The sequence below is a fragment of the Sciurus vulgaris genome, assembly GCF_902686455.1.
Source record: "Sciurus vulgaris genome assembly, chromosome: 2".
Classification (NCBI taxonomy): Eukaryota; Metazoa; Chordata; class Mammalia; order Rodentia; family Sciuridae; genus Sciurus; species Sciurus vulgaris.
This window is the reverse complement of record NC_136462.1, coordinates 77,683,117-77,704,454: the sequence shown is the minus strand read 5'-3', so window position 1 is coordinate 77,704,454 and position 21,338 is coordinate 77,683,117. Positions and strand designations below refer to the sequence as shown.

Sequence of the window (21,338 nt, the reverse complement as noted above, 5' to 3'; positions counted from 1 at the left end):
ACTCCCTTCCTATTCTCTGTTCTCCACCCAGCAAAGTCCCTGTCCTTCTCTGCCTTCCTGCAACAGCCTCTTGTTCCTTCTTGCTGGGCAGCCCCAATATTCCTGAAACCCATATCATCTATTTTCGTCCTCTCACAGCTCCTTTCCACTTGCTACTGATGGTCCAAAGACCCATTTCTCTTTATGTGTCACTTGCCTGTCAGCTCCCTGCACCCTGCTGCCCTCCTGTCCAGCTCTTATTCTCCAGTCCCCACTTCCTCACCAGGAGTTTGGAGTGGCCCATGGCTGAAGCTCAGGATGCTCTGAAGACCTGAGAGTCCTTCCTCTGCTGTGGGGCCATTCTGTAGCAGCTGTAGACGCCTCTGGGCCTGGGCGTCGCGGTGGGCAGGGGCACGCAGGTGTTGCAGCACAGCCAAGCGGGAGGGTGTCTCCCAGGCACACAGCAGGCAACGGTAAAGCCCGGGCTCTGTGCTCACCTCTGCTCCCTCCATTTCCAGCAGAAACTAGAAACATGGGAAGAGGCTGGCTTAGGCCCAGAAGGGTCACCTCCAGACCTTAGGGGACTTCTTTGCCTCCCCCAATGGAGCCTGACTAGCAGCATCCCCCTGCCCCATCCAACCCTTGCATCTCCGGGGCCCCTATTCCTTTCTATGGCCACCTGAATATTACTGCTTTTTTTTCCTCCTAATTTTTTTCTCTTCCTCCTACCTGGACTCCCTCCTAGTATGTGAATGGAATCTTGTTCCATCCTCTTCAATTTCTGGTGATGTAAAGGACTGAACTAACATGGAACCCTCCCTCCAGCCCCAGATACCAGAAGAGCTGAATAAAGTCTGTTTTACTTCATCATGGTCTCTTACCCTTGATGTCTTTCTCCAGGTCTGCCCAAACAGTATATTACTCTGGTGCATACTTCTTCATTTTTGTCACCCCGAGTTTTTCCATCACTTCCCTACTCTGCCTCTCTTCCTTCCACCCCCATCCTATTCCCCTTATCTTTCCTGCCTCCTGCCTTGGCCTCACCTTGTAGATCTGGCTGTTCTCTTCATGGGCTGACCCCCGGGCATGCAGCTGCATCTTCTCCTTGCTGTTGGACTCAAAGTCACAGATGTTGCAGCGCAGGTGCAATGGGGAGACAGACCCATAAGGGGTCCCATCTCCCAAGGGGACTGGGGAGGGGGTGCCCATGGCCCCACCCCCCTCCCGAAGGTGGGCTGCCAGCTGGTACTTCTGAGCATGTTTGTCAGTCTTGAGGTGAAGCTGGAAGTTGGCCTTGAGCTGGGTGCCATAGCAGCAGAGCTTGCAGCGGTGGGTGTCACCAGCCACCTCCTTCCATTCAGCTTCTGGGAGGCTCCGGCCTACGCTGCAGTGGTAGAGCAGCAGCTCCAGGCTGTCTGTGCTAAAGGCTTGGCACACTAGGCAGCGGAACACCTTTGGGGACGGGCTATCATCTGGGGGTGGTGAGCTGGGCAGTCCGTCTGACGAGGAGCCTAGGAGCTGACTTGGAGGCAGATGGGCCTCAGGGGAAAGGCTGCCAGGGGCTAGAAGACAGAGATAGATTAGTGTCCAAGGAAGAGATGGGGCAGGGTCAGTTTGCTAAGCAGGGAGGCTGGTTAGTGAGTAGGAGAGTGCTCAGAGGGAGTTGTGGTTACCTAAGTGAACTGGCCTTGGAAGAAAGCAGAGAATCATTTGGCTTGAGTAAGGGGAAAACAGTAGAGTTCAGGGAGCTTACCAGGTGTCGGGAACTTGCGGGCAGGTGCTCCAAGATGATGGAAACCATTGAGAAGTAGCTGGGCTTCCAGGGGCTTGTCTGGCCTCAGCCCTGGGCCAGGTATGGGAGTCTGAGGCTGCCCTAGGACCTGAGGCCCAAAGTACTGGAAGAGTTCAGGAGGGTTGGTGGGAGCAGCCCCTGGTGGGGGCGGAGGTCCTGGCCCCACCAGCCCAGGTGGCAGGCCCAGTGGCAGTCCCTGGTGCAGCATTAAGACATTCTGCATGTGCTTCTCAGAGGTCATATGGATGCGCAGGTTGCGGGAGATGTTTGTCTCATAGCTGCACACTTTGCACTGCCAGGACGATTTGGTCTTGGGCTCTTTGTCACTGGCGGAGGGTGGGAGTGATGCCTCTGGGGGACTTCCCTGCCCTCCTGGCCCTGCCTGGAAGCCCTGCAGGTTGGCCAGGTGCTTGTCAGACTGCATGTGGATGCTGAGGTTGCCTTTGGTGGTGGTAGAGTAGTTGCAGACGTCGCAGCGGTAGGGCTTATAGCCACAGTTGTAGCTCTCTCCACGAGCAAGGCGGGGGTGGGCTCCTCCAGCGCTGCAGTAGCTGCAGTGACTGTTGCTCTCAGGGTGCTTTTCCCTCATGTGCACATCTAGGGTCTGCTGGTACTTGTAGTGCCAGTTGCACTTGGGACACTTGAGTGTCTTGCAGGAGTTGCGTGAGTGTAGCAGGGACATGTGGCTGGATAGGCTGAGGCCCTGGAAGGCTGCAGGGGCTGGAGTGTAGTCATCAGCCAGGCGGTAGGGCTGGGGTGGGTCATTGGGGTCTTCAGGGGAGCCCACTGGAGCAGAAAGAGTTGCCCCCTCCTTGGAGGTGGGTGAGCTTTGGTTGAGTGGGGGACAGAGCCCTCCATCCTCTTCTTGCCCCTCAGGGAACCAATCTGGCCCTGCCTCGCCTGCTGCTACTGGCGATTCTTTGGCTTGGGTTGCGCTGGGGTCCCAGGTGGTTGGGGTTGTGGGTGGGGAGGGTGGGCTGAGGGCCATGACTTCTTCAGCAGGGAGGACAAGGGCCTGGACTTCTGCCTCAGAAGGGCCATCCTTGGTCTGGGCTACATTTGCCTCCATGTTTGCCATGATGCTGTCATCAAGGGGTTTTTCAAGAGAGGGGCAAGTGAGGGGTTTTGGTTCCAGAAAGCTTATGAGGGCCATGCAGCCCTCTTCCCCCGCCTGGAGCACAGCTGGGCTACACAGCAGGCCCTGGTGTTGGGCAGGAGTTAGCTTCACCCCATGAGACTGTGTGTGCCCCATAAAGGCCTGAGGCCTGCTGAAACCCAGGCGGCACAGAAGGCAGAGCCAGAAAAATGCCCTGTGGTCTTCCCCTCTGCTCCCTATGGGGCCATCTTTGGGATCTTCGGGTGGGTTTGGAGCCAACTGGTAGCTCCAGAAGGCTCCATCCCTTCCCTCACAGGCAGCCGGAGATGGCGCTGAGGTATCCTGGGACAGAATTTGGTCAGAAGAGCTAAAGCCTTGGATTGGGTCAAAGCCATGTTGGATGTGAAGGGCGGTAAGATGTGCAGGTGGTGGGTGGGCAAGGAGGGGCAGGCTGGGCTCTTTCTTGATGCCTGCCTCACCCCAGGGGAAGCCCTTTGGTAACAGGAGTTCACTGCTGCCTGCCAGGGATAGCCTGGCCACTAGGTAGGCTTCACCACCAGGTGAGAAGAATAAGTGGTTTTTTAGGTCCATGGGAGGGAGCGCTTCCTCCTCCTGCTCCTTTTCTTTCCCCACCCCCACGTCCTTTGGTGGGAAGTGACCATAGCCAGGCTCTTCTTGGGGTTCCCGGATCTCCTTTGGTGGGATGAGGCCACAGCCTGACTCCAGAGGCTGTCCCCCTGGCTCTGAGGGCCTCATGCTCTCAGAGGTGGAGGTGGCAGCAGGGGGATCTTTGGTGACAGGATCAGAGGGGGTGTTAGAGGAGGAGGTGTCCGGAGGTGGGGACAGGGCATTGTGCCCGGGGGAGGGGGTGGTGCCAGTGGTAGAGGCTGAGTTAAGGGTGGCCATGGTAGACGGAGGCGTGCTGGGGGTTCATTTCAGCGTACCAGCCAGTACCCTGCAGGACAAATGGAGAGAGAGTACTGTGAGGCCACAGGGACCCCAGCTAGGTTAAATCTCCGGATACTTTAGCTCCATTCTCTTCCCTGGCCACCAGACTCAGACACCCCCTGCAAACTTGAAGCTTTACTCAGTGTCTAACAGACTTTGAAAGTAACATGTCCAAAGTCAGAATTCATTATTTCTCCTCAACCTGCTCCTCCCCATCTTGCTAATCTCAAAATAGTACCATTTATCTAGTTGCTTAGACTAAAAGCTTAAAGTTTTCTTTTCTTTTTTCCTCTTGCCCTTCCCTGTGTCCAGGTCTATAGCCACCTCTAGAATGTGTAAAACCCTGCACTTATCATCTTTGCCACTAGCACTATCCTGGCCCAGGTCATTATTATTTCCGAACGAATGCAACAGACTCATCCACATTAAACTCACATTTCTACTACTGTCCCTTCCAATCTAGTCTCCCTCCACCCAACAGCCAGAATGATCTTTTATTTAATTTTCAATAATGAAAAGCACCAAACATTTATAAGTACACCAAATTATATGAGGAAGCCCTTTTTACCCATCATTTAGCTTCATCAACCATCAATACATGACCCACCTATTTTCTTGTGTCTTCATACACTTCCATACCTTTTCATGTACCATTTTCTTTTTCTTTTCTTTCTTTTTTTTTTTTTTTTTTGCAGTACTGGGGATCGAACTCAGGGCCTTGTGCTTGTGAGGCAAACACTTTACCAGCTGAGCTACCTCCCTAGCCCCCATTTTCTTTTTATTTTACCAGGGATTAAACCCAAGGTGCTTCACCACTGAGCTACATCCTCAGCCCTTTTTATTTTTATTTTGTGACAGGGTCTTGCTAAATTGCTTAGGACCTTGCTAAGTTGCTGAGGCTGGCTTTAAACTTAACCATCCTCCTGTCTCAGCCTCCCAACTGGGATTACAGATATGTGCTCCCATGCCCAGCTCATAGCTTATGATTGTCTTTTCTAACATGTAAATTATACTATATTCTTAAACGTTTAAAATCCATCAATGCTTTCTCACTGCATTCTTATTAAAATCCAGACTCCTTTCTCTGACCTATAGAAGGGACTGCCTGCAAAGGTACATCTTTTTCTTTTTTGGTAATGGGGATTGAACCCAGGGTGCCTACCCACTGAGCTACATCACCAGCCCTTTTATTTAATTAATTAATTTAATTTTGAGTGAGAGTTTCATTAAGTTGCTTAGGGCTTTGCTATATTACCGAGGCTACTTGTGATCCTCCTGCCTTAGCCTCCCAAGTCACTCCAAGATGCATTTTAACATACTCCATGCTGCCCTGCTCTAGTGCACTGGCCTTTTCTTTTTGGTCTTTCTCAAACATGCCAAGTTCATTTCCACCTTAGGGCTCTTGCCCAAGTGTTTAGTCCCCCTAGAAAACTTGTCCCCTACAGTCTTGCATGGTGTGACACCTTGACATTTAATTGTCTGCTTAAATATCCTCCAGCAGGCTTGTCCTCTCTACAAAGGGTTACTTTCTTCAGAATTTTTTTGCCATCTGACATTTCCTGGCTTACTTATCTCATCCCACTGAAGGCAAGTTGCTTGAGAGCAGGTCTCCCCTATTCTATCTGTTGTTCTATCACTAGTACAGAGAATGGTACCCGTCACACTGTCACAATCTATATCTGTTTTTTTTTTTTTTTTTCCCCCTCCAGTACTGGGGATTGAATCTAGGTGGCACTTTACCACTAAGCCCCACACACCCTCCTTCAAATTTTTTATTTTGAGACAGGTTCTCACTGAATTACTTAGGGCCCCATCAAGTTGCCAAGGCTAGCTTTGAACTTGTGATCTTCCTGCCTCAGTCTCTGGGTAGCTGGGATTACAGATGTGTGCCACCACACCCAGTTAGCCAGTGTCTTTTGAATGAATGAACTTTGGAGAAGACCCTTAGATTTTCTAAGCCCTGAAGAAATTCCCTAAATCAAGGTCTCCTTGCCAGAGATAGGCTGTAACTGATCCCCCTAGCACACAGGCATTATGCTGCTCTCTGATGCTTTCCAGATCCATCTCTGGTCAGGAACATGCGGAATAGTTTCCCTGGCCAACTTAAAGACAACTTCTATGTTGCTTCCTCACCAAAGAGATGAAAAATAATACATCATAGAAATATTACTAATAGCTATTAAATACATGTACCATGGTTCCTAGCACTATGCTAAATGCTTTTCAGGTAGCCCATTTAATCTCCCAGCAGCTTTATTTTCCAGATGAGGCAGCTATGAAACAGAGGTTAAGTGAGTTACTGATGGTCACCAGCTCCAAGGTGGTGAAACTCGAAAAGAATACAAGACAGGCAAAATGTGCTTCCAAAGAACTAGAAATCAGTAATCCTGGGCTGCCTTCAGCTCACTAGGCCCATCAAGGCTCACAACATTTTAACTGTGATCCTCTCCTCAAATTGATCAATCCTCTGTACTTCTTCCATCCCTTACTTTTCCATGTCCCAAGCTCCATCTACATCCTTTCCCACTATCCCTATCAGCAGATCTCTAATTACTAAACTTCTGGCACTCAGGCCATATGCTTTAGGGAAGGGGTAAGAAGGATGACCTTTTTCCTTGGACCACCTCTAACCCTTGCCTCCAGATTCCTAGATTTGGAATGTCCTTCCTCTGGCCCCATCGAGCTAGCAGGCCCCCACTCTCACTTTCCTCCTCCTCCTCCAAAGGGGGTCTAGCCAGGCTTGAAGTCAGAGCCATTAAGAAGCTGGAGAGAGGCTGGATTAGCATGCTAATAAAAATGCAAATTAGTACCTGGGAAAAGGGTGAATGGGATTGGGGGGAGTAGGGAGTTAGAGAACCAAAATGTAAGTGAAGGAATTGGACTGAGAGTAGATTCCTATATAAGCCAAATGTAGAAGCCCTAAAGTTGTTGGAGAAAGATTCTTTCTACATATCCTTGATGGGAGGAAAGCGATAGTGTGCTGGCTTGTTAGGATCTGACATGCCTATCAATCCCAACGGCTGGGCTCCGCCACCATTGATTACCCGACCAGGTGTTAAGAGCCAAGGCCCTGCTGCTGATGGCTGAGTGTGGTAGGTGCTCTCTCCCAGCTGGTCCAACCAAAGAGCCTTCTTGCCCACGGTGATGGCTCCTTTCGGGTCCGGACTTACAACTCTGCATCACAGTTCAGAGGAGACCTAGGCAGACAAAAACCCCACATCCCAGAGGAACTCCAAGGCTTTCTCTCCTAAGTATCTAGTTCCCAGGCCTGGAAAAAGTGTTGATTCTTGGCTGGAAACCAAGGGAGCTAAACTAAGCTTTGGCTAGCTTGTGGGTGAGACCCAGATCTGCCCAGGGTAGGTCGGCAGCTGTTTAAAATTGCAAATCCCTTCCCCACCTCCCAACTTCCCCCTTCTCCTTGTCAGGAAAGAATTTCAATTGCAAATTTATCTCTGCCTCAGTGCCTGCCCCTTCCCCACTGCACCAACTCCCCCTCCCCCTTTCTTCTCTGCTTCTCTCATCACCCACTATTTATTATAAACCTTTAGCTGCAAGTAATTACTTTTTCACTTTTCTTCCTCCTTCCATTTACCTCTTCCTCCATCATTTCTTCTTTCTCTGAATCTCGTCCTTTCCTTTGCCTTCCCTACCTTGAACTGGAGATGACACAGAAAGAGGCCTAAAAATCATCTCTGCCAACCTACCACCTCCAGGCCAAGACCTGTTCACCCTCAGACCTTCCTTTAGGTCCTGCCTTGCTTAAGTGCATCTTTTCTCCCTTGGGACATGTCTCAGATGTAGGTAAAAGAAGGCCACTGTCACAGGTCCTAACATTCCGCCTTGGAAGGAGGAAGCAGGCAGGTCTGGTGAAGAGTGGAAGTAGGAAACAGCCCAAAGGAAGGACCTGAGCAGAGGTGAGGGCTGGGGGCCTCTGGAAGAAAGGGGATAGGGGAGCTGAGCAGGCAGTGGCAGCAGTGTGATTAGAGTGGAGATTGATGTGAAGGGGCGCAGAGAGAGTCAATAAAACGAGAGGATCACATTAGAGGCGACAGAGAGAGCTTTAAATTACAAGGCTGCTGCCACCGAGGGGGATGGGAGGAGTGAGGCCTGGAGCCTAGGGAGGGTGGAGAGTCTGAGGGTGTAGTTGTCCCCAGAGATGAATCTGCTAGCTCCAAAATGGCCCTCGGTCTCCAAAGCTCCCTTGCTGCCCCTGCATTCCATCCTCCCTCTCTAAAATAACACTTCATTCCCTCACAGGGTGAGGAGGGGAGGAAGGGGGAGATGAAAGAAACACAGAGAATATATATTTTTTTCTTTCTTGGTGTTGCCTTTTTTCTCCTTCCACACCTGAATTACTAGTTATTCCTCAGAGGAAAGAAGGATGGAGGCGCTACTTTTATAGCTCAGCAGGAGTTAATGCTCCACAAACAAACAAAATAGAGTCATAATTACTGAACTGCAAGAGGTGGGTGGAGATACAGTGCTTAGAAAAGGAAGACACGAGGGAGCCAGGAGGCAGCAAGACAACACTAGGACAGAGAGTGACAGACGTCTTGACACCGAAAAGCACAGGAAGGCTTGGATATGAAGTTGCAGAAACAGGTAGAAAGCTTAAAAGGCAGCAAGACAGGGAAAACAAGTGCCATTTAACTAGCACCACGGGGGCAAGGGCAAAGGAAGGACCAAAAAATAGTCTGAGGAAGGACAGAATCTGCCCCTCACTGGCAAGGAGCCCCAGAGTGTGAGCTGGGGCTGGCTGAAGTGGAGGAAGGGGACCAGGGGCTCATTCCAAGAACATCCAGCAAGACCACGACTTCCCTTGGTGCATCCCTGTCCTACCTAATGCCCACCAGGAGAGGAAAAGAAACACTACTGCTCCCTGGTGGTTACAGAGAGAACAGCACGGAAAAGAGGGGTACACCAGATGGAGGCCACACTGGCTTTCTCCTGTCCAAAAAACAAAGCAAAATTCACCTCTCCTTTCCTCCAAACCCAACTGGAGAGCAAAAGGTTTTGCAGCCAAGTCTATTAGAAGGCAGCACCACATTTGCTTAAAATTTGCATATGATGATTTCTACTTCATAGTCTTCCAAAGGTTTTGTGCCTTCCACTTTTTGACCAACTTTCCCCTACTCAGAGCCAGTTTGTAGGACTTTTTCTTTCTGCTTTCTTTTCCGAAATCTTGCCTAAAGCATTGCTGTCTCCACATTTACTTCGCCCTTGCCTTACTCCCCTTTTTGTCTCAACTTGTTGCATTCAAGAGGAGGCTACCATGGAGAGAAAGGAAAGGGAAAGAAGACAGATGGAGTAAGTGTGTCCCTACCTAATGTGGCTTAATGGTATAAGCAACAAATAAACTAGTTGAGCTTTCTTTTTTGGTGGTAGTGGGGAATCAAATCCAGGGTCACATGCAAGCCCTCTCCCACTGAGCAACATCTCCAGCCCCCAGTTTTATTTATTTATTTATTTGCAGTACTGGGGATTTAACTGAGGGTTGTTAACTCAACCTTTTTAAGTTTTTAAACATAGTCTAAGTTGCCCAGGCTGGTCTTGAACTTGGAATCCTCCTACTTTGTCTCCTCCTGCCTCAATCTCCAGAGTGGCTGGGATTACAGGCATGTGCCACCACACCTGCTCCTGAGCTTTCTTTTTCTTTTCTTTTTTTAAATTGTTGATGGGCCTTTGTTTTATTTATGTATGATGGCTGAGAATCAAACCCAGTGCCTCACACATGCTAAGCAAATGCTCTACCAATGAGCCCTAGCTCCAGCCCGGTAAGTTTTATTTCTTAAGATAGAGGAACATGGACGTTGGATCCATGCAGACCCAGGTTTCATCCTAGCTCTGCCACTCACTAGCTGTCAACTTTGGAAGTTATTTATTGAGCCTCAGTTACCTTATCTAGGAAAATGGGAATAATAATACCTTTCTTCCTCAGTTGTCAAGACAAGAATAGTTATTAGTTTTCACATTAATAGTTAATGTGAAAAGTGCGTATATTGGGCATCAGCGAAGAGAATTCTTTTCCTCTTCCCCTGGCTGGCTGGCTCCTCCCCTGGAGTGGGCAAGGTATTTGCACAAAGGCTGACAACCTTCCTGTTGCCCCTTCCCCAGCCCTTTTTATTTTTTATTTTCAGAAGAGGTCTTGCTAAGTTGCTTGGGGCCTCACTAAGTTGCCAAGGCTGATCTCCAACTTGAGAGCTTCCTGTTCAGCCTCCCAAGTCACTGGGATTACAGTGATGAACCAAACCATCCTCTGATCTCTTCCCTTTTCAACTGAGGGAAGAATAACAGGTGCACAGGATTTAAATCTAGTCTTCCCAGCAGCAGAATTTATGTTGTACCTGGAATTCTTGGATCCTGGGCTGAAAGATACCCATTATCCCAGAGCAAAGAATGGAAGCCTTGACCAGGTTCATACTTGAACTGGGTGTAGCAGCAGCTAATGCCTAGATCAAAACTAACACGAGTTGGGTGCAGTGGTTCATGCCTGTAATCCCAGCACCTTGGGAGGCTGAGGCAGGAGGATTGTAAGTTTAAAGCCAGCCTCAGTAACTTAAAATAAAAAGGGCTGGGGATGTAGCTTAGTAGTAGAGAGTCCCTGCGTTCAATCCCCAGTACAAAAACAAAGAAAAAACTAATATGGCCTCTTCCTGATTTAAAACTATCATTTTTTTGTCTTGACATCTCACTTCTCTATTTAAAACACAACAGTAATCCTACTTCTCCATTTTAATTCTCCTACTCCTCTTTTTTCCCCCACCCCTTGTAAAGAATGCTTACTTTGTGTAAGATAGATTTTGTCCAAGAGAAAGAATTTCAGTATGGTAGGAAATGAAATAGACAAGCAGGAGAAGTAGTATCAGAGAGGGTAAAGAAAGAGACAGTTATAGCAGATACCAGAAGGGAGGAAGAGATGGAGAGGTAGGGAAGTAAGGGGGGAGGGATGGAGCTGGATCTTGGTCTGCATATGTAAACACTGGATCTCTTCCAGGCCTTCCAGCTCAGGCGCCAGATTGGATGGTGGATTGTCCCCAGTGAGGGGGAGGCAGCAAGGAGGCTGTGTTACACTTTGCAAATGCATAAGGTGGGTATGAGGGAATCCTGTAAGATGTGAGAAAAGGGGAGGCTCAGAAGAAGAAGAAGAAGACAGGGGTGGGTAGGGAGTAGACGGGTAGAAGGGAAGCAGTGGGTTGAAACCACACATGACCACATACATGTGCATGGATTTGTTGAGGTATGCTGTAGCATCTGCTGCTGGTAGTTCCAGAAAAGGAATCTGCTGCCCAGGCATCTACCTCTATGACTTGGTGTGTTAGATGTTTTAGGACAGCATCTGTGGAGCTGCTGTGCTGCACAGACCTGTGTGATCTTACAGTAAATGCACTGGAGGGACTGCTGTTCTACATGCCTCACGCTTAGACAACCACAAGAAGTCAGCTTGGAACCCTTCTTCTGCATGAGCACCACAGGAGGGAAGGGGTAGGGGCTTGTGCCCTCGAATTCAGACTCAATTCAGATCTGATCTTGGCATAGGGGACCTCCATAGAAGACTTTGATCTCCCTGAGCTTGGAAGGAATTGTAGGCAACTCTTCTATAATTATTTGGAATACTATTATACATGACTGTTTCTCTGGTTCTTTGATTCCATGTGTTTGAATCTGTGTGATGTAATGAATCCATTTAAATACTATTACAACGACTACTACAGGTTGAGTATCCCTGATCCAAAAACCCAAAACCCAAAATGTGGGACTAGGGGTGTAGCTCAGTGGTAGAGCCCTAGCCTAGCAAGTTCCAGGCCCTGTTTTTGATACCCAGCACTTCAAGGAAAGAAAAAAGTTTCAGATTTTGGATTTTTGTTTTTCATGCAGTACTAGCAATCAGCCCCAGGGCTTCATGCATGCTACCACTGAACTATATCTCTAGCACTTCTAAAAATTTATTTTGAGACAGGGTCTCACTAAATTGCCCAACCTGGTTTTAATTTTGTGATCCTTCTGCCTCAGTCTCCCAAGTAGCTGGGACTATAGATATATATCACAGTGCCTGGCCAAAATATGCAACTTTTTTAGTACCAACATGATGCCAGTGTTACAAATAGAAAATTCCACATCTGTCTTCATGTGATGAGTTGTAGACAACACAGATGCAACTGAAAATATGGTATAAAATTACTTTCAAGCCATGTGCTTAAGGTGTATATTAAATACAAATGAATTCATGTTGAGATTTGGGTCCTCTTCCAAAGATATCTCATTATATAATGTACAAATATTACAAAATCCAAAACCCCCCAAATCCAAAACACTTTTGGTCTCAAGCATTTAGGATAAGGAATACTGAACCTCCAGTTATCATAACGAAATAATAGACAATACCACGTACCATTGTGCTAAGGCCTTCACAAGCATCGCATTACTAATCCTCTATTATAATCTGATATAAAACATAGTTATTCATTTTCAGGTTACAAACATGGAAAAGGACTAAGTGGGTTACATGATTTTTAAGGTCTCCTAATTAGAAAGTAGAAGTGACTCAGAAGGCTAACGCAGGAGGATCACAAGTTGGTGGTCAACCTTAGCAACTTAGTGAGGCCCTAAGCAACTTAGTGAGTCCCTGCCCCAAAATAAAAATTAAAAAGAAAAGGGCTGGCACTATAGCTCAGTGGTTAAATGTTCCTGGGTTCAATCCCCAATACAAAAGAAAAGGAAAGTGAAATGAGACTAGAGCTCACATAGGTTGAATATAAGGCCTCTGCTCTTGGGTTTATTTGTAAACTTCTGAACTCTGGCTGGTGTGCATTCTGAGTGAGATCTTTGAGTGTGTTACCCTGTCCTGTGTGTGTCACTTTGAGCATATATACTGTCATCCTTTCTCAGCTTGAATGTGCTGGATGGGCCATCTCCCAGTTCCTTTGTTTCTTGGTATTAGATGGGTCAGAACAGGACTAGTGCTCTGTGCAACTCCAGGGGGCACCATTCATGTTGCAGTCTATATTGGGTTACTGGCCTTTGGTTGGGCATGTGTTTGTGGGGAGAGAAAAAAGAGAGAAAGAGGCAGGAAGACCAGGTGGGGTTATTTGAATGACCAGTGCACTCCATATTAGCATATGAACTTCATCAAACAAGCAATGTGGTGTTATTTAAAGACAGACTTGGGCTAGAAGTGGTGGTGCAGGCCAAAAATCCCAGCTACTCAGGAGGCTGGGCAGGAGGATCACAAGTTAGAGGTCAGCCTCAGCAATATAGCAAGACCCTACAAAATAAAAAGGGGTGGGGATGTTGCTGAGTGGTAAAGGACCACTGTGTTCAAGTCCCAGTACTACAAAACACAACAAAACACAGCCTTGGGGCTGGAAAGGTAGCCCTGTTGTAAAACCCATGCATGGCACTGCATTTGGAGGTCCCTTGATTCAATTCCCAGCACCAAAACAAACCCCAAAATTCCAGTAGTTAGAGACAGACGTGGAATCAGATTTTAGTTTTATTCCTTAATATGTAAATGACCTTAGTTCATTAACCACATCCCCAGCCCCCGCCCTTACATTTTAATTTTTATTTTGGGACAGGATCTCACTAAGTTGCTTAGGGCCTCACTAAATTGCTGAGGCTGGCCTCCAACTTGTGATCCTCCTGCCTCAGCCTCCCAAGCCACTAAAGCCTCAATTCAGTTTCCCATAAAGTATGGGAAATATAGTTGTGTTCTTTGAAACAACATTAGTAGGACTGGCACTTTGGATGTGATCAATAAATAAAAAAATAATTATCCATCCATATGCCTTATTTCCTGAGTTGTATATTTATTGCTCTTTGTGTGTTGGGGATGCTGATGGCCTGGGTGTAGCTCTGTCCAAACATCTCTTTGGACTTAGTGAAGGTGCTTGCTCTAGCTAGCCCCTGCCCCCAGGGCTGGTTTCCCTCAGGCTTTCCAGTCACACCTGTGTGGGCTCTGCGCTTTCCATTCAGCATCTGGGTGTCCTGTGCTGTGTGTTGCTGTATGCCTACATGTGCTTGGTGGCCGGCTGGCACGGGCGTGTTTGGGGTGGTGGTAATTACTGGGATGGCCCGGCCCTAATGAGTATGATCTCGTTACACTCTCGCCGCCTCTAATGGAGCTAACCTCATTTCACAGCCATTAGAGATGGAGATGAGGCCCCGCCCACGGGCCCCACCAGCTGCAGTTTTCACAGCCGGGCCCTGTTCTTCCCTCTGGCTCGCCCTTGCTCCATTCCAGCTCTCCTTCTCCCTCCAGGTTTCCCAGTTCCCCATTGTTCTTTCCCCTATCTGGTTTTTCTGCTTCTCTTTTTACCGTCTCTTTTCACGTCTCCCTTCTGTCTCCTCTCCACTCCATTCTTGGGTTCCTTTTCCCTCACTCTGTGCCCTCCCTTTTCTCTCCCCACGGATTTGCCCTCCACATTTCCATTTCTCCATCCTCATTTCCACCTCCCACCCCCGCCCTTCACTGCTGCTGTCCCTCCCCTCCCCCACATTGCCCTGTCTGGCCAAAGGACAAATCTCAAGGGGAAACCAGCAAAGACAAACAAGGAGCAGTGACTTCATTATCATCATTAATTTGCCACTTCAGTTCCTCCCACAGGGGTCAAAGCCAGCACCGCTTGAACCCAGGACTATCAGGGAGGCTGAGGCATAAGCCTGGCTGTTCAAGTCCATCTCACACAACCACTCCCTGTCACCCCCCCTCGGCCATCTTCATATCCCTGTGGGGGGTCAGGCCCCCTGCTTTCTCACTAAGTTCTATCCTAGTCCTTACTGCCTCCTGCCCTTCTTCCTTTTCATTTAATTGTAGCCATCTCTTGGGCTCCCTCCCATCTCCAAGTTACACTCCCCTCTTCTCCCTACTCCTCCCTGCCCAGTCCATTCTGAACCTTCCTCGTCCTTCCCTGCTCTTCTCTCTTCCTAACCTCCATGCACTTCTTTCCCTAAAGCACCAGGATGTATCTCTAGGTTTCTGGAAACTATGTAGCCTGAAGAAGGTGAAGCTATGAGGTGGAAGAAAGGCATCTGTGGTCCAAATAGGCCAGTGATACTAAACACAGGATGGAGACAACTGTGAAGGAAGCAGGAGACCCATGACTCCAGAGAGGGGTGGGGGGGGGGGGGGGGCAGAAAAACCTAGACTGATATGCAAGGCCCAAGAAAACGGAATGGAAGACAGAGGCAAAGGGCTTGGGTTTTCCCCTGCCATAAATCAAGGACTGAAAAAAATCAAGGATGGAAATGGCATCTACTCCATCAGTTCTTTCAGGGAAATTGTCCAACAATACAGCCCACCCTCTGCCCTCCTTCAATGAGAAGCCAAATAACTGGCAACTGACTCTTGACCTTTAGCCCAATCCCAGCCCCAAAGGGAGAGGTGGAGGTACTTGGCTATGACTGGAAGAAATAGTGGGGAAATGCCTACGCTTGAAGTAAAAATTTCCTGCCCCACCAACTTTGCACTTTAACATGTTACACAGGACCAGACCCTACATGCCATGCCCTCTTCTCTCTACAAAGGCTCCTACACACTCTGGGCCAATCGTACTCCTAAATGCACAGGTCACTATGTACACACCATTTCAGTGGATGGCCCTGCTGTGAATTCCAAGGCCTGAACTTTGGCTTTGATATAATCCCATATTGCTGCCCAAACACAGGAAGGTTCTCACTCTCTCATTTAACTTTTGAGGGGGAAATGTTGAGGGGTGCTAAACTGTCTTTGTAGGCATTAGAAAAAATTGTCTCCCTCCAGGTATATGCAGCCCCCACACCACTGGTATTGTCTGGCAAATGGAGCATGGGCAGATCTCAGCACCCTGAAAAATCACCTCCAAATCTTTCACCTCTGCCTCACTGGCCTGGGGCAGAGGAGGCATGGATAGGCAGTTAGTTCCCTGGGGCTTTCCCCAGAGAAGCAAGGGGCTCTGGGAAAATGGGTGGTGGGATGACTGAGCTGTATGAGGAGCCTGAAAAGAAAGATGGAAAAATCAATGAAATGAGTTTCTAACGGTGAGGTAAAGGACCGCCGTGTCGACAGCCTGTCGCCTGCTGCAAAATATGAGCTGCCCAAGTCTGTGGCACTGCTGACAGTGCATATAGCCACCACTGTCCTCTCTTCAGGCACCTGCCTCTAGCCCCTTCTGCTGTCCTGGCCTTTCTTATTATAGCCAGACTCTCCCTTTCCTACATTTCTTAATCTCTTCAGGGTCTTTCTTGGCTCTTAACTGAAGGAACAGGACAGGTGGGCTATAATCCCTGATGGGGTACACCTTTCTCTAAGGCTTTTATGTATTTAGACCTCTTTGATTTCGCTCTGAGAGCTGTGGTGAGCTCTATATCTTGCCTCCCCCTCTTCTAGATGCTTCTAGATTCTTTGAACAATGGCAGTCAGATGTCAAGGCGATTTTTCACAGGGTTCTTCATACAATTCTGAGCTGCGGTAACCCCTCCCTCCTTCTGCCTTCTGGTTCAGGAGGTCAATGCTGACTTCTTGTAAACACCTAGGTTTACAGGTAGAACAGGTGTTTAGAAAGGGTCTGGTATTGATTTGTGAATTCTTTGTAACCATTGTGCATTTGTGTGTGTATGACTCGTAATTATTTCATGATTGAGAATGGGGTGGGGATACTACGTTCAATTCAAATTTGTCTAAGGAAAAAACTGAACCTTTTCAGGATACTGTCTTTTCTCTATCTTCTTCTACATCTTTGTCTTAGACTCCTAGGACTGTTTATTTTTTCCTCCCATTATCTCTATACAGAATGCCCAAGTCAGCTCTGGCTGCTTCCAAGTGTGTTTCTAACCCAGACTCTCTTCTCTGCCTCATATTTCACTGTTGCTGGTTAATATTCTTCCAGTTCTTCCTCCAGTTTCTGATTTCACAACTTGCCCATTTATGCAGATTCAGGTCTAGGAGTTAGGGTGAGAGTTTGGAGGGCAACTCTAAGTCCCTATGAACATTTACTGGATAGATATTAAGACTGTTCTAAGTAACAGACGCAGCCCCTGCTCTGATGGCCATTGTATGTCCCACCTGATGCTTAGTCTCTCAGATTAAAGGAATCTTTCTTTCCTTCCTCTACAGCCAAATTCCACTGTGCTCTCTAGCATTTCAGAACCCTCCCTTTTCTCTATCCAGGCAGCAGTTTACACTCTACCACAGCTCTGATCCCCTCTCTTGTGCATTTCCAGCTTTAGCTTTCATTCCTAAGCCCAAAGCCAAATTCATCGACATTTTCAACGACTATCCACCCTTCCTCCATTTCCTTTCCTATTCTGGAACTGCCATTTCCAGTTCTCCTCCTTCTTAGCCTGTATTTCAGTCTCACCATCCTGACCTCAATGCACTCTGTCCCCGGAGGTCCCTTGTCTTGTTTCCATAGGCACTAGGAAACCTTGGGCACTCACAGACAACAGTGGTTTGTGACAACTGTTGTTCTGCACTACAAACCGCTCCAGGGATGCAAGGTCAAAGTACCAGTGCCAGGAATCCTACAGATTTGCCTTGATCCAGGGCCCCAGCCCACACGTCATACAGCTCCCCAGCAAAGCACCAAGTTGTTCCTGTATGGGTCTCAAGGTAACACCAGCTGCCTCTGACATCATGGAGGGAGGAACCCTGTAAGGTTGCCAAGGCAACACCAGCAATTTATGACATCAGAGGCTTGAGGTCTTTGGTTCTCAGGGGGGTAGGAGGATTCAAGTTCCTGTCAGTTGAAGTAAATAGGAATTCTACTTTTTCATCTTTTTGCTTGTATTCTCCTGGTTTGGGAATGAAATGCAACGGCCTTTGGTAGGGTAGTGAGTGATGAGGGCAGTGGTAGGAATGCTCCTGAGGTTTTCTCTTCCTCTCTCTCCACTAGATCTCTCTGTTCTTTCAATCCCGCTCATAAGCATCTCTCTCTTTTGGGGCCCAGTGGTATTTCTGCTAGCCTTTTTTTCCAAATCACCCCCTCCCCCGCAGCACACTGTTTGCATCCTTCATGCTGTGTCCTCCTTACACCAGAGGTATCAGTTTCCTTTGATACCTCATCCTCTCTTCCTTTCCCCCTACCAAGCTCTGTGCAGCTCTGATCTGCTTCTGCACTCCTGCCTTTGCCATCCGTTTACTTTCTTTGTACCATATATTCTTTTCCCACCTTTTCTTATTCATCAATTCCTCCCTCTCACCACTTTGCCATTGTATCCATTTCATATTGCTTTTCTGTTTATCTCCTTTTTAGGAATATTCTATCGTTCTTTTTCTTTCCTCTGTATAACTATTAACTATTTATTTCATTCTCTCAATTTTTCATTAATCACCCTTCAGTTCTTCTTCCCCCCATTCCACATAGATTTTCCTCACTTTGCACACCCCTCATGTCATACATTTTTCTACCCCATGTGTTTATCGCACCTAGCCTCCCCTTCCCTTCTACAATTCTGTTCACCTCTGAAATCTTCCATCATCTGCCCATATCGGCCTCCTCCTTTTACCCTCCCAAGCTCCTGAGTTCTGGAAAAACAATAATGGGCTTAAAACCAAGATAAACTACAGATCTTTTATCCACCTTTACCATTCTTTGGATTGAATGAACCTGGTCCCTTGCATAAGATAGCTTCTCCCATAATAATAAAAACTGCCTCATAAAAAATGGTGATGAATCCAAATAAAATAATACTAGAGGCCCAGGAGGAAGATGAATTAGAAAGTGAAGAAAAAACCACTGGTATCTAGAATGAACTGAGAATGGAAGCTAACCAGGCAGGGTGGAGCTTAGAGTCCTAGAGAACGTCCCCTTATGAAATCAAAGTTGACAGTTAACTGACATAATGGCACTGATTGATGAAGGGGTTATATGCCCCTGGAAGCCCATTAAATTGATTTCTTGGCCTATTTATGTGCCTTCACAAACCATATCCCCCACCTCTCCCAGCCCCTTGCTGTGGTTTCTTCTGCTGCTGAGGTTAAAGCTGGGTAAGGGGATAAGGGATAAAAGAAACTGAATGACCAAGGAGAAAAGGTAGAAAGAAGGTAGATTATTGGAACAAAGATGGGGAATAAATAAGGGAGATCATGGTATACTAGGATAGAAAAAAAAAAGGAATGAAATAAAATGGGGAAATGAAAAAAATATACAATGGTAATGTGGGGGAAGGGAGGAAAATGAAGTCAGCAGGGAAGAGGTTTGTGGTGGAAAGCTCCTGAAAAGACAGATGATACACTGAAGACCAGAAGGTGAGGTCCTGATGGGGGAGGCAGGCACATGGCAAAGGAGACAGTCAACAATGCTAGGAAGTTCCAAAGCTTCCCTGGTGAAGGTGGAAGAAAAGGCTGTCCTGGCTATTCTGAAAGGGCACAAGAGTCTGGGGGAAGACTTATCTGCTCCATCCCCCTACTCTTCAGGCCCCTGACCAATGACTACCACAATTCTAGCTGATAAGCTAACTCCAAAGTAGTGTGAAAAGGCCACAGACATTGAGATGGACCCTGAAGGAGAGGGCATGGAGTCCTAGACGGCAGAACAGTCAGGCAGCCAAGGCGTGACACATAGTGACAGGGACACATATGGAGAAGATCACTCAGATGGGAAGGGTCACAGCAGAGACAGTGCCACACAGAACTGGAGACGGATGGAGTGGGGAGACAAGGTGAAGAATGGCAAAACCAAGAGGGAGGGACACATGGACAGAGATCAGCGGGACTACAGGCACAGCAGAAGCGTGGTCCAGTGCTCCAAAATGATAGGGCTACTCAGAGAGGGGTAGAAAAGAGCGGGTGGGGGTGGGGGGCAGACACGCTTCACCTTCAATGGGGCAATGAGGCTTCCCCTCACCTCACACATTTTCAAAAAGAAAGGGGGGTTCAACTTCAGTCAAAAACGAAGACTGAGGGTGTCCACGTCCCCTCCCATCTCGCACCCTAGCGCGCTAACCCATCCATCAGCCCTCCCGCGGCGGTTCCTCCCCCATCCCGCAGCCGGTGGGGGGCCGCCGAGACCCAGGCCCCTCCAGGCTGACAGCTCCAAGCCCTCGCACTCACCCGGCCTCCCCTTCCCTCCGGGAACCCCGCTCCCCGTACAGCTCGGCGCGGTCCGTCTAGGCTGTTACCCTCCGTCTGTCCCGCCGGCCCCTGCCTCTCCCTTCCCGGTCTCCCTCCACCCCCTACCTCTCTCTTCCCACAGACGCCCTCTCGCCCACACCCCTGCTCCCCTTCTCCCCGGGTTCTCTAGCTGTCTGTCCGTCCGTGTCCCCTCCCCCAGCCCCTTCCCATCCCTCTCCGTCCCTCCAGCGGCAGTCTCCGAGCGCCTCCTCTCCCCTCGTCTCCAGCTTCCAAAGAGCAAGGAAGGGAAGAAGAGTGAGAGGGAGAGGAGAAAAAAAAACCAACCCAGCAGCATCGGAAATCGATGCACTTACACCTCAGCTGGAAGCAGGGACGGGAGTCGAACCACGGCCGCCGAGCAGCGCGAGGCGGGGAGGGGAGGGGGCGGCTCTTGGAAGGGACTTCTCCGATGTGTTGATTCCTTTTTTTTCCCCTCCTCCTCCCTCCCTCCAGCGCTCGCTCCGGGGCGTCGGGGACGGAGATGGAAAAAATAAATAAATAAATTCACGGCGGTGAGGGAAGTGAAGGAAAATAATCAATGCTATTTGGCTGCGGCTGAAGTGTTTTCCCGGCTTCGTGAGGGGGTTTCCATTGATTCACCCTGGGCACTCGCTCGCTCCCTGCCTCCTCCTCCTCCTCGCCCTCCTCCTCCTCCTCGCCCTCCTCCTCCTCCTCGCCCTCACTCCTCCGCCTCATTCACTGGCTGGAGCCTAGGCGTCCCACACAATGGAATAATCAATACCCAGGCGCCCGGGGCGGCCCCACTGAGCAGGTGCAGCGGCCCGCCCGCCGTGGCGCATGCCGGGAGTTGTAGTCTGTCGCTTCCGCCCTCCGGCCCGCAAGCGCAGTGTCTGCGCTCCTCCCTGGGTGCTGGAACCCTGCCCCGGCCAGGGGCGTGCGCGATGAGGCCCGTCTGGCCACCCCGTCGCCTCGTTGACTCTGGCGCCAGGTCCACCCGGTGTCTGCAAGAGGGCATGTCCCTTTAAACTGTTCCCTGTGCCCTCCTCTTCCACAGAATACATGCATGTGTTTTGTTGGTTTGTTTCAGATCATCTCTAGAACAAGGTCTGGCTTCTACCAGCTTGCCAGAGCTGCTTGAGGTTCCTTTTTTCACTCCCTTCTTCTTGCTTCCTTATCCCCCCTTCCTTTCCGATTGAGAACCTTCTCTCAAAGCAATTACTCTGAAATCTCTGAGTTTCTGTCTCCTTCACGCGGTCACATAGTCCTTTGAATTGGGGAGGATAGGAGAGGTTCTGGTTCCTCTTCAGGTTATCTGCTCATAAGCACACTATGTTGTTGTAACATGTATACTAGTGACAATAACATAAGATTTACTGAGTATACAATGACCATTCCAATCACTTTTACATACATTAATTTATTTAATTCTCACAACTCTATAAGACAGATACTTTAGTTCCATTTTACAGGTGAGG

General features: G+C 48.6%; 1 protein-coding gene and 2 long non-coding RNA genes across 5 annotated transcripts in view; 2 read left to right on the top strand and 1 right to left on the bottom strand.

Moving 5' to 3' along the window:
- ZFHX2 (zinc finger homeobox 2) overlaps window positions 1-20,355 on the bottom strand; it is a 29,673-nt gene extending 9,318 nt beyond the window's left edge. Inside the window, exons 1-5 of one of the 3 annotated variants that reach the window (XM_079126313.1) lie at window positions 20,217-20,308; window positions 6,860-7,012; window positions 1,733-3,822; window positions 1,024-1,541; window positions 263-503 (exon numbers count right to left, since the gene is read on the bottom strand). In XM_079126313.1, the coding sequence (XP_078982439.1) occupies window positions 263-503; window positions 1,024-1,541; window positions 1,733-3,773 (2,800 nt within the window). In that variant the 5' untranslated portion in view covers window positions 3,774-3,822; window positions 6,860-7,012; window positions 20,217-20,308. Of the gene's footprint in view, window positions 1-262; window positions 504-1,023; window positions 1,542-1,732; window positions 3,823-6,859; window positions 7,013-19,842; window positions 19,903-20,216 lie in introns of those variants that run through there. The other 2 variants (XM_079126311.1, XM_079126312.1) reach the window with 2 other exon arrangements.
- The window catches only part of LOC306653339, a 35,244-nt gene extending 14,798 nt beyond the window's left edge, over window positions 1-20,446 (top strand). Inside the window, exons 2-3 of the long non-coding RNA XR_013761705.1 lie at window positions 3,184-3,279; window positions 10,810-20,446. This is a non-coding gene — a long non-coding RNA (uncharacterized lncRNA). The remainder of the gene's footprint in view (window positions 1-3,183; window positions 3,280-10,809) is intronic.
- Window positions 4,338-10,383, top strand: LOC306653341. The gene is made up of 2 exons (XR_013761707.1): window positions 4,338-4,462; window positions 4,580-10,383. It is a non-coding gene; the product is annotated as an uncharacterized lncRNA (long non-coding RNA).
- Window positions 20,447-21,338: the final 892 nt, after the last annotated feature.